The 13,969-nt window shown below is 30.2% G+C and overlaps 1 protein-coding gene across 1 annotated transcript; it reads left to right on the top strand.

Annotated features, from left to right (window-relative positions):
* Positions 1-5,496: 5,496 nt before the first annotated feature.
* On the top strand, positions 5,497-6,699 carry LOC146885759 (uncharacterized). Its single transcript, XM_085675084.1, has 2 exons — positions 5,497-5,727; positions 5,770-6,699. Exons 1-2 carry the CDS (start codon positions 5,497-5,499, stop codon positions 6,697-6,699), a joined length of 1,161 nt encoding a protein of 386 aa, XP_085531210.1.
* Positions 6,700-13,969: the final 7,270 nt, after the last annotated feature.

The raw sequence follows: 13,969 nt of genomic DNA, 5'->3' as shown, positions 1-13,969 counted from the left end.
CTGGTTAAAATTTGCTATTCTTTGGTTTTTGGTTGTGTACTTTTTATTCTTTATTTTTTAATAGTATTAAAAATTATTTTGTGTGATATACGACATTTTAACTATTTATCATGACAAGTTTGTAACATGTGTTGTTTTTATTTTTAATTAGATTTTTTTTAAAAACCATCACAAAATGTGCATTTCACTTATGACTTTCTGTGGTTTCTTATCTTGGTGAAATTGAAGGGTATATAAGGTGAAAAATCTCAATGACGACTCTAAATGAGAAGACCACTGAGATTGCAACAGAGAAATGGGATTTTCTTGCAGAGAAAGGGGTTTTTGCTTGTTATCTATGGAGTGGATCCTGATAGGTGGTCATACTTCGAGACATTGTCGATATTTAATGAGGAGTTTAAATATGATGGAGTGTTAAATATGTGGTGGAAGCCTAAGAGAGGTAGGATGGGTATAGATTTGAGGCCTCTGCTGGTAACAGATAGGGATGCACTGCAATTATCCGAATATGTTGAAAAAAAGAAAGAGGAGTGGAGATTTACGTTGAACAATGGTTACTACAATTAATCCAATTGATTTTGTTGAATGGAGCGTAATGGTGTTGAGTGTGGTGGTCAAAAGGGGCCTGTTGATGTTAATAATGAGGTTGGATAGGTTGAAGGTACTAATAGTGAGGTCGGGGTTGCTGATGTTAACGATGAGGTGGTGAAGGTTGCTAGGTCGAATGATAAGGTTGTGGATGATGAAGCTAGGGATGTGGAGAAGGGGGTTGTTGTTGTGAATGATGATAATGTCGAGGTTGAAGTTAGGGATGTCGAGAAGGGGGCTACTAGTGTGGATGATGTGGATGTGAACAGTGTTGATGACAATGGTGTTGAATTTAGGGATGAAGGGTTAGATGAAAATGAAGAAGAACGTCATAAAGATGATGATGATGATGATGATGGTTTTCATACGAAGATACATCACACATGGACGTAAAAGATGTTTTTGAAAGGTGGAAAAATATGAGTAAAAGAAGGAGAAAAATTAAGGTTTCGATAGTGTACGTGTTGGTGCTTTTGACACACACCAAGTTTGATGACAACCATGAAATAAATACCACATATAGTACTGATGACTTAGATAATGATGTGGACTGTAAAGGGGAGGGTGTGCACATGTATCCAATGTTTAAACATGAAGATGTGGGAAAAGACTTCAAACTCAGATTGGGGATGGAATTATCTTTCCACATCAATTATCAAAATTATAATAAAAAATGTAGCACGGAATATATAATTGTAAAACAATTATATTGATTATGTAATAATTTGTTTGGTTTATATTTTATCATATAGGTTATAGTTATCGAGAGATTATGGTGACATTGGTCTTACATATATAAGGCATTTGACACCACTATTATCCCAAAACCTTAAGGCAATGGAGTTATGGGCCTTTCATCTTATATAGTGTTTAACTTTGTCTTTTTTACCCGATGTGAGACTTTGACTCACACTTGGACTATTCCAACAATCTCCCATTAAGGGTGAGTTCCTTTTTTTCATATGATATATTTCCCCCCAGGTGTATGATGACCCTTTTGTTATGGTTATGTGATCAGTCACTCTGGTGACCCCATTTTTATTATAGTTATGTGGTCAGTCACTCCGAACTATCGGCTATGATACCATTGTTAGGTCTATATTTTATCATATGGTGACTTACACTTGGACTATTTCCAACATAATTGATGTAGAGTAACACATTTGTACCATTTATACGTGTATAATTTTTATCAACTATAAGTACAAATGTATAAATTGATACTAGGAGTATTTAGAAGAAAAAAAAGTTATCTCAAAAAAAAGAAAATTGAATAAAGTTTCTATAAAATATTTTCACATAAAGATTATTGAGACACCCATAAAAGTTGTATCATGTATTATATATATATATATATATATATATATATATATATATATATATATATATATAAGTTCATAGAGGTTATTACAAAAATTAAAAGATGACAAATAGTAGAGAACTTGTTTAATAAATAACAACAATGAACATATTGGTTTATAGTGGTTGGCTCCAAACTTAAATTGTGTTTATCTATTTTCTTTTAAATTATAAAGTATTTTACTAATCTAAACAATTTACAAGTATTTTAACTATCATTTCTAACTTCATATTAGTATTCTATTAAGATTGATAATTGAATATATAAAGTCCATTTAGACTAAAGACATCAAATTCCTCTGAGCTATATAACGAAAAATTGTTGAAACATTACAAGCAAACTCTCGATAGCAATACAAGAATCTCATAGAATAGCATTGGCCAAAAGTCGATGCAAGAAGGTCAAAGGCGATGTTATTAGAAAAGTAGTGTCGGTCTAGCGTCAGAAAGGAAACCCATGAAAAAAACCTGGAAACTAACCTTAGTAGTGTCAGCTAGCTGCTGATGCTAGTTAGAGTCGCATATAGCGTCTGCTAGGTCGACACAATGTATAAAAAAAATAATTATAGAGATAGTGTTGGCTAGCCGATGCTAAAAGGATATAATATTTTAAACTATTTAGAACTAGAGTGGGCTAGTAAGTGAAAAAAATATTTTAAAATATTAAGAGAAAGCATGGACTAGTACACGCTAAGAGAAAATAATATTTTAAAATATTTGGAGGGAGTGCAGGCTAGGCGCTAAGTGTAAAAATTATTTTAAATATTTAAAGAAAGCTTGGTTAGTCGATGGTAAAAAAAATAATACCATAACAAAATCAACCTGATTATTTCTAACAACCTAAATTTCACCTACTTAAATCTAGTGTAGAATCCATATAATTGCAAAATCCATTTAATCATATGTACCTCAAATTCCAGCTAACAAAGAATTAAGTTACATTCATGTTTGCTTAAGTCATAATTAAGGTATCAAATTACAACATAGACATGTTTATAAAAGCTAGGTAGTTGTGGATAGCACATCAAAGTAGAAAAAGTTACAAGTCAAAATTTGATTACAATGTTTACCATACAAATAAGCCTACTAGTTAAAATTGGAACGGAAATAGAGGAAGTTGAAGTCATAGTCACACTCTAATACAAAAAGTCCACTAAAAGAGTACTTGTAAAATGAATAACCAATATGTAAGACATAAATATGTAAAACTTAAAAACAATGTACACCCTATAATTAGACAACACAAATTGAAGAAGAGCCTATATAAATATTGAACAAAGACAAAGGTATACTAAAATTCAATAAAATAATAAATATACTTTCAAGTATTTGATTAAATTGAAAATACTTACAATAGACCTACAATCCAACAACAATAGACACTTATAGCCAACGGAACACCAAATGAATTTTTAAGGTTGGCCAACCGAATCTAATAGGGCTGAAATAGTGTCGACTAGCCCTCACAAAAGAACCAATATTATTTTATATTATTTTAAATTTAATAATACCGAATTAGCGTCCTTTAGGTGACGCTAATGGGGTTCAACAAGCATTGGCTAGCCCATGCAAAATTACTTATATTTATTTCAATTATTTTTCAATTTAAGAATACCTAGTTAGCATTCTTCAGACAACGCTATGCTTTGTTTGGCTCTAATAACATCATAGTTGAAGTCGATGTTAATATTTCGTAGCTAATTTCATGCATTCTTGTTGTGTAAAGAAGAACGAAAACATTATCAGAGAAAAATCATGATAGATCGGAGAGAAAACTTATGCAAACAATATATAGATTAGAGCAAGAGTATTGTAGAATTACTCCTAATGAGTTTAATGTAAAAAAAAAATCATTTAACATACCTAAATGAGCTAAAGAGTATGTGTCTCGTTCATTATAAATCAAAATTGTATTTTGTTTGTCTTTATCATAAGAAAAAGATATGGTGCATAAGCATCACTATAGTGTTAAGTCATGGGGTTTATGTTTGGTTGGAAATTAATAGTATATGTTATGTTTGGGCAATTATTTTCATGTAAGATGTTGATGACAAAGGTGTTGAAAGTGCGAGTTGTAGAGGAGACGAAGGTTGAACTTTTTATTGGAGTTTGAGAAGTTGAAGTATATTCTGGTGCATTTGTTTAGCACAAAATGGTCTTAATTGGGCCATTTTCTCTAATTGAGTGTGTTGTATTCATTGAACATGACTTGAACAATGCAAGAGTGACAAACTAGAAATTAGACAATGTGATGGCCATAGGCTTTATAGAAAGATTTGAACCACTTGTTGATTACATTTATTGATGAGTGCATCGATAGGGAGGATATTAAATAATTTTAAATAAACAAATGATTGTAAAGCAAAGTTTTTGTTTTTTTAATTTTAGAAAATTATAGATTTAATTTAATTTCTTTTTTATTTGTAAAGTAGGTGCATTTTATTTCATTTAGGATGCATTTTAATTTGAATTTTTGGTTTGAAGTGACTCTATAATAGACTTGTTTTATTTGAAAAATGAACTTGATATTGAATGAGAGTGATTTTCTAGATTATTTATAAAATTCTTGGAGAAAGAAAGTTATCTTTTGCTTAAGTCTTATATTGGATCCATGGATCAAATGGCTGATTGCATAAACACTTATCTTAGAACTTCTATAAGCGGTATGACAACCTCCATTACCATAAAATTGAACCTCCTCTATGAAATTAATATCATAACTTAATATGAACAATGTATTACCGTCATTTCCTAAGAAAGCATATAATAGGGCTTTAGGAAGAAAGCTCACAAGCTTTGAAATTTGAAGAAATTACCTAAACAAGTTTTCGAAAATCTCAGGCATAAACACTAGAGAAGGACACAAACCAAGGCACACCAGAGGAGGACACGAGCGGAGACACACCGTAGGAGGACACCGAGGGTGCAACCGATTTGACGGAAGGCAATGGCGTGCTGAAAGTGATGCAAACCCTAAAATTGTGAGAGGCAATGACAGTGCCTGTTAGTGTTGTAAGCTAAAAACAGAAACAAATGTTTGTCTGTTATGACAACTGTATTAAAGTCTGGTAGTTTCTTTTAGTTAACCGCTTCAATAAGTCATTCTTTGTTGTATAAAAGAATTGTATTGCTTTCATTCTTTTTTTCAGTGTGAATGAGATATACGCACCTTTTCTTGCATCTCTCTTAAACCCTTTATGGTATCTAGAGCTAGTTACGATAACTAAGGATGTGTGAAAGTTAGCGAGAAAAAAGTGAGAATTCCTGACGCGTGTTGTGTGGTTTTTGTGTGCAAAACAAGAACAGAGAAGGGATTTCAAGTTTCGATCGAAGAAGTGTGCAACGTAAGCGAGTACGATGGCTGGGTTATGAGGCATGATGCAAGGTTCACTGCCCGTCTTCAATAGAAAGTCGTTTGACGACTGGCGCATTAAAATGCAAGCCATTTTTGGCTTTCAAGACATTGCAGATGTAGTGTTTGAGGGATTGTTAGAGTTAGGATCCAAGGCTACAGATGAAGAAAAGAGAAACTTCAAGGTGTAGTGGAAAATGGATAGCAAAGCACGATTCCTCATTTATCAATGTGTTGGGCCGAAGATATTTCACAGAATCTCGAAGGCTGAAACAAGCAAAGAGATCTTAGAAATCTTGATCAAAACCTATGAAAGTGGTGATAGGAGCAAGAAAGTAAAGATGCAGACTCTGAGACGACAATTCGAGTGTTTGACCATGGAGGAGAGTGAAACTGTGGCAGAGTACTTCGATAAAATTCAAGAACATGTGAGTAAAATGTTTGCTTGTCGTGATCCCATCACCGATTAGTACGTAGTTGACAAGATACCGAGATCATTGCCACCAAAGTTTGATCACATTGTGGTGACTATTGAGGAAACATGTGATACATGGTATATGGAGTTAGAAGAGTTACAACACTCTTTGGAGTCGCATGAGCATAGGTTGGTTGAGCGCAGACAGATTCAAGAGCAAGCACTGCAAGATCGGTCACAATCTCATGGCAAGGAAAAAGGCTTCAAGAAAGGTGGTAAGAAGAAATATGGTCAAAAAAGGGCTCGAGAAAAGAAAGGGAAAGAGGCTAGTGATCAAGAAAACCGTAAAGATCACAAGAATGATGATGAGTCTAATCAAGAGAAGGAATGGAAGTTTGATAAGCGTAAGGTGAGGTGTTATAATTGTAAAAAATTTGGCCATTTTGCAAAAGAGTGTTGGAATAGAGATGGTGCGAAGAACAAGCCAAAGAATTGTGCTCATCTAGCTCAAGATGAAACTTCATATTCTGAGGCAGTGATGTTAATGGCTCGAATAAGTTGTGAAGATGTTGCTAACACTGCCTGGTACCTAGACTCTGGGTGTTCAACCCATATGACACGCAAGAAGGAATGGTTTGTCAAGATGGAGGAGGCAGCTAATGGAAGAATCAAATTTGCTGATAATAGGAGTCTTGTGGCAGAGGGATCAAGCAGAGTGGTGTTGCAAGGAAATGATGGGAGAGAAGTGGTAATTGAGGAAGTACTATATGTTCCAGGGCTGAAAACTAATCTGATAAGTCTCGGACAACTCTTGCAAAAGGGGTTTGTGGTGACAATGAAGAATAATTGCCTTAACATCTTTGACCAAAATAAACAATTGGTTGTGAGTGCATGTCTGTCCAAAAATAAGACTTTTCGTGTTGTAATGGAAGCAGTCAAGCATCAGTGTTTTGCTATGACAAGGAATGAGTCAGAATGGCTATGACACCTACAGTTTGGGCATTTAAACTTTAGAGACTTATCTAGGCTAAGTCAATGTAGAATGGTTAAGGACTTGCCACATATTATAGTACCTGAAACTGTTTGTAAATATGTGTGGAGTGCAAACAAACCAGAAACAACTTCCAAGAAGTGCTACCTCAAAAGTCTGCAGCAAAGTTAGATGTCATCCACTCATATGTATGTGGGCCCATGCAAGTTGATACACTAGGAGGTAGTAGATATTTTGTTTTGTTTATTGATGAATTGACTAGGAAGGCATGGATTTACTTACTTAAACGCAAAGGTGAGGTACTGGATGTGTTCAAAAAATTCAAAAACATGGTGGAAAGGCAGTGTGGCCAGAAAATAAAGAAGCTAAGGTCTGATGGTGGTGGAGAATACACCTCTAGTGAGTTTGGAAGATACTGTGAGGATACAGGCATAGTGCAGGAGATCACACCACCTTACACACCAAAGCATAATGGCACAATAGAGAGGAAAAATCGCACGGTGCTAAATATGGTGAGATGTATGCTGAAGAGTAAGAGTTTGCCAAAGTATTTGTGGGGAGAGGCAGTTGTAACAGCCACATATATTCTGAACAGAACACCTACAAAGAGGTTAAAGGCCATCACACCTGAGGAAGCGTGGTTAGATGAGAAACCCAATGTCAGCCATTTGAAAGTGTTTGGTTCAGTTTGCTATAAACATGTTACAGACCAACAGAGAAGGAAACTTGATGACAAAGGAGTGCCACTGATTCTAGTTGGATATCATGCAACCGGTGGATATAAACTATTTGAACCCAAAACAGGTCAAATAGTGGTGAGTAGAGATGTTGTAGTGGATGAGATAACTGACTGGAATTGGGAGAAAAAGGAGCCAAAAGAACCAAGAATTGTGCTGGAAGAGGATGTTACAGAAGCAGATGTAAATACTGGTGACCCAAGTACAAGAGTGCGAAAATCATCCAGAATTTCACAGCAGCCTCCTCATTTAAGAGATTATGAGCTATCCTATGATACTACAGTTACTACTGAAGGTAACTTTGTTCACTATGCTTTAATAGTTGAGTCCGAGCCTATTGAATTTGCACAGGCAATAGTTGATGAAAAATGGTTGAGAGCAATGCATGAAGGAATCTCCCACAAGAGGGTTTATGTGACAAACTGTAGTGTAGTGTGGACGAAAATGAAAAAGGAGAGCAAGAAGAAATGTGATTAAGATGTTAAAGAATAAAATAATTGGTCATAATTTTTTTTTAATTTGTCCTAATATATGTAAATTTTGTTCAATGTGGTCATGTTTGTTAATGGCGTTTAAATAAATAACGAATGATGAACAATGACTCACGTGTCATTTCGTGATTTTTTTTATTTAAAAATAAATGTTCTTGTATCAAGTTAGTATCACGTGTCTAGGGATGTCAACGGGGCGGGTAGGATACGGGTAGTAACTCCCTCATACACTACCTGCTAAATAAATATCTGCCCCGTACCCGTACCCATATCCGTCGGGTATTCGTTATGCGGGAACCCACCTATTTTTACCCACGGGTATTTACAAAATTATTTAAAAAATAAATATTTAATCATAAATTCAAATAAAATAAAATAAAATACATCACTGTCATAAATTTTAAATAAAGTTCAAATAAACTCAAGTTCATACAAGTCCAAATAATTATAAAAATAAATATAAAATGATGTTCAACACAATGGAAGTTCTTTAATTAGCGCTTTGATCAACATACTCACTTTCTCCGATTGATTCTTGAAAAATAAACAAATAATAAACCTCAACTGCCACGTGCCAAGTATTTTTATTTTGATTCCATCATTTGATAACAAGCATACCATAAACATCAGTGTCTATACAGGATTTGATGTATGTGCTCAATTTCAAAGAAATGAGAGAGAAGAATGTCAAGGAGTGTACTTGGAAGAAGACAACATACCAATACTTGAAGCTAGAAGAATGAAGACAGAAGATAAAAATGCAAAATAATATATATATATATATATATATATATATATATATATATATATATATATATATACACACACACACACACATATACATATATATGAGAGTATTTTGTGAATTAAAATTTAGCGGGTACGAGTACGGATATTATGGTACCCGTACCCGCCCCATTAACATGCGGGTATCAAAAATACCCATACCCACGAGTAGCAGGTATCCATTTTTAATATTCGTTTCCTACTTGTTGCAGGTTTTATCTGTGAATACCCGTGGGTACGGATTCTTTTAACATCCCTACACATATCAAGGTGTTATATTCAATTTAATCTCAATAATCATTATTTTTTATCAATTCAATTCCAATTTTGCCCCTCTCTAAATTGAGACTAAATTTAATTTTTATATAACTTTTATATTGATACTTTTTATTAAAATTCATATTTTTGTTAAATATTTTTAATATAGAGTTAGAGTTGGTTAAAAATTAAAATAAAAATTTAAAAATGGATAATAACACCTTTGATTTAAAATTATAGAGGTTAAAAATCAAATAAAGTAATATAATTGATTAATATTATGTTGTATGACATTTTTATGTGATTTTTAACCTCTTAAAATTTTAAATCAATGATATTATGATAAAATTGAAAAAACTGAAAAAATAAATCAAATCAGTATTTAAATCAAAATAATATAAAGAAATTATTTAAGTTTAAACAACTTCACAAATTATATTTTTTCTAACAATTTAATATAACCAGAAAAAATAAACTGTTAATAAAATTTAATTATTTTTAGTGTTAGGAAGATTTGGTATCCCAATTATTTTTAACATATATAAATTAATAAATATAAAAATACAAATTTATTTAATTTTAGTGCATTTTATATATATGCTATTCCAGAAAAAAAATTGTATATTTATTTTGGCACCTAATAAATATTTACCTAAAATCCGTCATTCAACATAACAGTATCATTGAAAAATATTCAACATTTATTATCATTTTAGAAACACTTCTGACCTTTAAATTGCATGATAGATATTGTTGTCATTTCTTACATCATAATCCATGCAATGGGAAGCAATGTTTATGTTCATATCTGAATAAACATTCCTGTGGTAGGTGAAAATAAATAAATAAAATGATAAAAATAAATAAAAACAATTATGTGAATCACCATCTCACTTAGGAAGAGAATTAAATCGCATTAATCAAGTTCAACTATGTGACAATTGGTTCTACTTGTATTCAGTATTTATCTTTTAGTTTACACTTATTTTATTGAAATTTACTAATAGTATAGTTTGAACAGTTAGCTCAATAAATTTAAACTTATATTTTTCACACTTTATTTATTTATTTTATGAAAAATAAAATTAATTTTATATTTAGTTAAATATACCTTGTAGTTTCATTAATTAATCAAGTCGAATTGTATATTTTTCAGCAAATTAAATTAACAAACTCAATTTCAATCTATTTGATTTATAAAAACAAATTATGAAGTTAGTTATAAAATTGAATTTTAAACATATTCAAGTAACCTCAATTCATTACCAACCCATTTATTATCCTACTAAGGCTTTGTTTAGGATAATTCCCCTACTAATTTTGTTTTATTGTGATTTTTATTCTTTAATGTTGTTTTATGGGTTTTTATGTTTTGGGCAAGTTAACAAATTGTGATTCATTACACCATTGGGCCTTTGTATTTTGACTTTTGGGTTACAGTTCTACGATTATTTTACCTTCCTTCACCCCTATCATTATTATATCCACCCACAGTAATTGAATAAAACTAAAATACCTTCTCTCACTATATCATACCACCACTATCGTTATTGCAGTTCTCATCATCGTTATCATTGCAGAGAAAGAATACTACATGAGAGAGAATGCATTGTAAAAAAAAAAAAATTTGGAAAGATTTTTTCAAAACATATTTTTCATATATTCTGAAAATATTGTTTCAGAAAACCCATTCCTAAAGATATTATAAATGTTCTGGAGAGCTTTTTTTTTCAAAAATCTTGTTCTCGAAAACTTGTTCTGAAATGTATAAAATATATTATGAAAATTCCATTCTAAAAATCCTGTTTTGGAAATCATATCCTAACATTTCATAAAACTTGTTTCAGAAAATTTCTAATAGATTATCTAAAAACCACTCTCACAAAAGGTAAAATTGTAAAGTAGTCATTTTGAAAATTGAGGGAGTGCGCAAAGAAATTGTGGTTGTGTGGGAAGAAAAACATCCATGAATGGGCGTAGCATATATATACATAAATATACATAATAATACATTTGAATGGTTGTATTATTATGTATATTTAGATATACATAATAATACATAATAATACAAAATTTTTAAACATCAAACAAAAAACAATTCAAACAATTAACCAAAAAAGGAAATTTTCAAACACTCCACGATATGATTAGGGATGTGAATGAGGCTGGTAGGGTACGGATACAAGCTCCTTCGTACCCTACTCGTCAGATCAATATTTGCCCCATACCCGTACCATATCCATGCGGATATCCGTTATGTAGGTATCCACATTTTTTTTTTAAATCCACGGATATCCATGGGTACCCGCGGGTATTTACAGAAAGAAAAATTTTATATTTAACAACAAATTTTAACTATAAATTCAAATAAAAATACAATGCATAACATTTATAAATTTCAAACAAAGTGTAAATAACTCATTTAAATAGTGTTGAATGACAGTTTACAAATAAATAAAGATTTTTTAATACCAATTGATAAAAAATAACTCATTGAAAATCAATGTGTTAATATTTTAATCATTTTTTTTATTTTTTTTAATTTAAATTACAGTATAGCGGGTACGAGTATCCTAGAATACGGGTATTATGATACCCGTACCTGTCCCGTTAACATGTAGGTATAAAAAATACATGTACCGGTTACCCGTGGGTATCCATTTTCAATATTCATTTTCTACCTGTTGCAGGTTTTATTTATGGATATCTACGAATACGGATTTTTTTGATATCCCTAGATATGATACATGATTGCATAATAACATGAAATATGGCAATGTATTCTCTTGACATGTGATGTGTCCACTTATTTTATCTCCTATTTTATGGCTTTCATTATTTTTAAATATGCAAAATAATATATATATATATATATATATATATATATATATATATATAGTTATATATAGATATAAATATTTTTTCATACTATATATTTATATTTATATAAATAAAAATAAAAATAAAAAGTTAAAATGATAATAATATGGCTTAAAATATTTCACGGTTTGACACATGTCCTATATGGACACAGTGTTAACCCCAACTTAACGAATAAGATCAAATTGAACCCTTTTAAATAATTAGGGTACTAAATTGAACCAACAAAAAATATGAAAATCAAATTCAACTAAAAAAAAATTAGGGGACCAAATCAGGAATTATACCAAATAAATTTTATTACTTGTAATTCTATAAGTTAATTATTTCATAATTAATCATCTTGAAGTGTTAATTCATACTCATTATTATTAAAATTAAACTTGATATATTTTTCTAATTTATTATATTATACAATTAATTTAATTTTTTCCTCTCAATCAAATATACTATAAATCATACTCTTAATAATATTTGACCTAATGACAATTGTTAGCAAAAAATAAAGGATGTGGTTGAGGTGACAACAGGGAAGTTCAAAACTAAAAAAAAAAAATATTTTACATCAATTATGTATAAATTATTAAATTGGTTAAAATTTCGATGTAGAAGGAGAAAGAAAAAGAACTAGCTTATGCACATGTTACATAAGAAATGACTTCATAATCATTATTATACGATCCTAAATGTTATATCTAATCTCCTAGATTGTACAATCTATTGTTTCATTGAATATCATATTACTATTGCAGATTTCTTAATCTTAAAACCTTAGTGGGCAATATAAAAAAGAAAAGAAAAAACTTAAAAATTAGTGTGGAAATACTTTAAAATGACATAAAACTTAACACAACTAACTAACTAACTTCAACACCTATTAAACCTTCACATTCAACAATAATGTTTTTCAAATTTAATGGCTACATATAAGAGCTTTGAAGTTTATAAAACAGAAAATACAAAATAAATATTTCAAAAAGTGAAAAGTACATGGGAAAATTATGTCATTCCTAAAAACCATGACTTAGATACTTAGAAGTTCAGGTAAAATATACTCTTAAACCTTTAAGGTTTAATTTTAATTCCTCGAAAAAAAAAAACTCTTTAATTTAGAAAAAAAGTAAAATATATTGTTAAATTTTAAATACATCATTTTTATTGTTTGAGTACCATCTAGATAAAAAAATAAACAACAAATCGAACTACTTGACGAACCAGAAGTTGTTCATTTCAAATTTTGAAGAAAAATAAGTGAACAAGAAATAGAGGTGAACTTCAAAAATTTCCAAAATCTCACGAATAATCTAATTTATATATTTGTTTCCAAAATATAAACAACAATCCATTTTTGTTTTTTTGTTGTGATTGAATTTTAAAATAATTAAAGAGATTAAAAATTATAAATATTTATCTATATATAAAAGCAATTAATTGATTATTCTTAGTGGTGTAGTGGTTAAAATATCTGACATTTGCTCATATAACCTGGATTCGATTCTTAGAAATGGAAGGTTTTGTTTTATTTTAATCACAATATATGATTGAATTTTAAAATAAATAAAAAGAAATAAAAAATTATAAATAAGTTTATAAATAATGATATAAAGTTGATTGTGTTATACTTTTAACTGTTAAAGTAATATATGCAATACACACTTTAAAAGATATATAAGAGAATATTAAGTGGATTGAAAAAAAGTTAGCATAAACAAATATAAAAATAAAGTTATGATGCTTTTTAATCTTTATACTGTTTTGTAATTAGCTTTTAAATTTGTTTTATATTTTTATTTGGCCTATTTTCACCGGACTTTATTGATACTTATCACTAAATAATAGAGTAATTGCATCGAGAAAATCAAAGTAAAATGTATACAATTAACACTACTTTATCTTTTATCCTTTTTTCTTCTCTTGAAGTAATTATCTTCCTTAAAAATTTATTTGCTATTACTACTTTATCTAGTAATGTTTCACACGAACCAAGTTAATTATATAATTACACAAGTAGACATTATCTATACACAAGTACATATTAATTAAAAAGATTTTATAAGTTATTTTTTTTTTTGAAGAAACTGAATGAATGGAGAAAAAAAAAATGCTAGATTT

This window comes from Vigna unguiculata, chromosome 6 (assembly GCF_037176805.1).
Source record: "Vigna unguiculata cultivar grain cowpea cultivar isolate G323 ecotype 2 chromosome 6, ASM3717680v1, whole genome shotgun sequence".
NCBI lineage: Eukaryota > Viridiplantae > Streptophyta > Magnoliopsida > Fabales > Fabaceae > Vigna > Vigna unguiculata.
The sequence above is the reverse complement of the archived record's forward strand: the minus strand, read 5'-3'. Positions and strand labels throughout refer to the sequence as shown.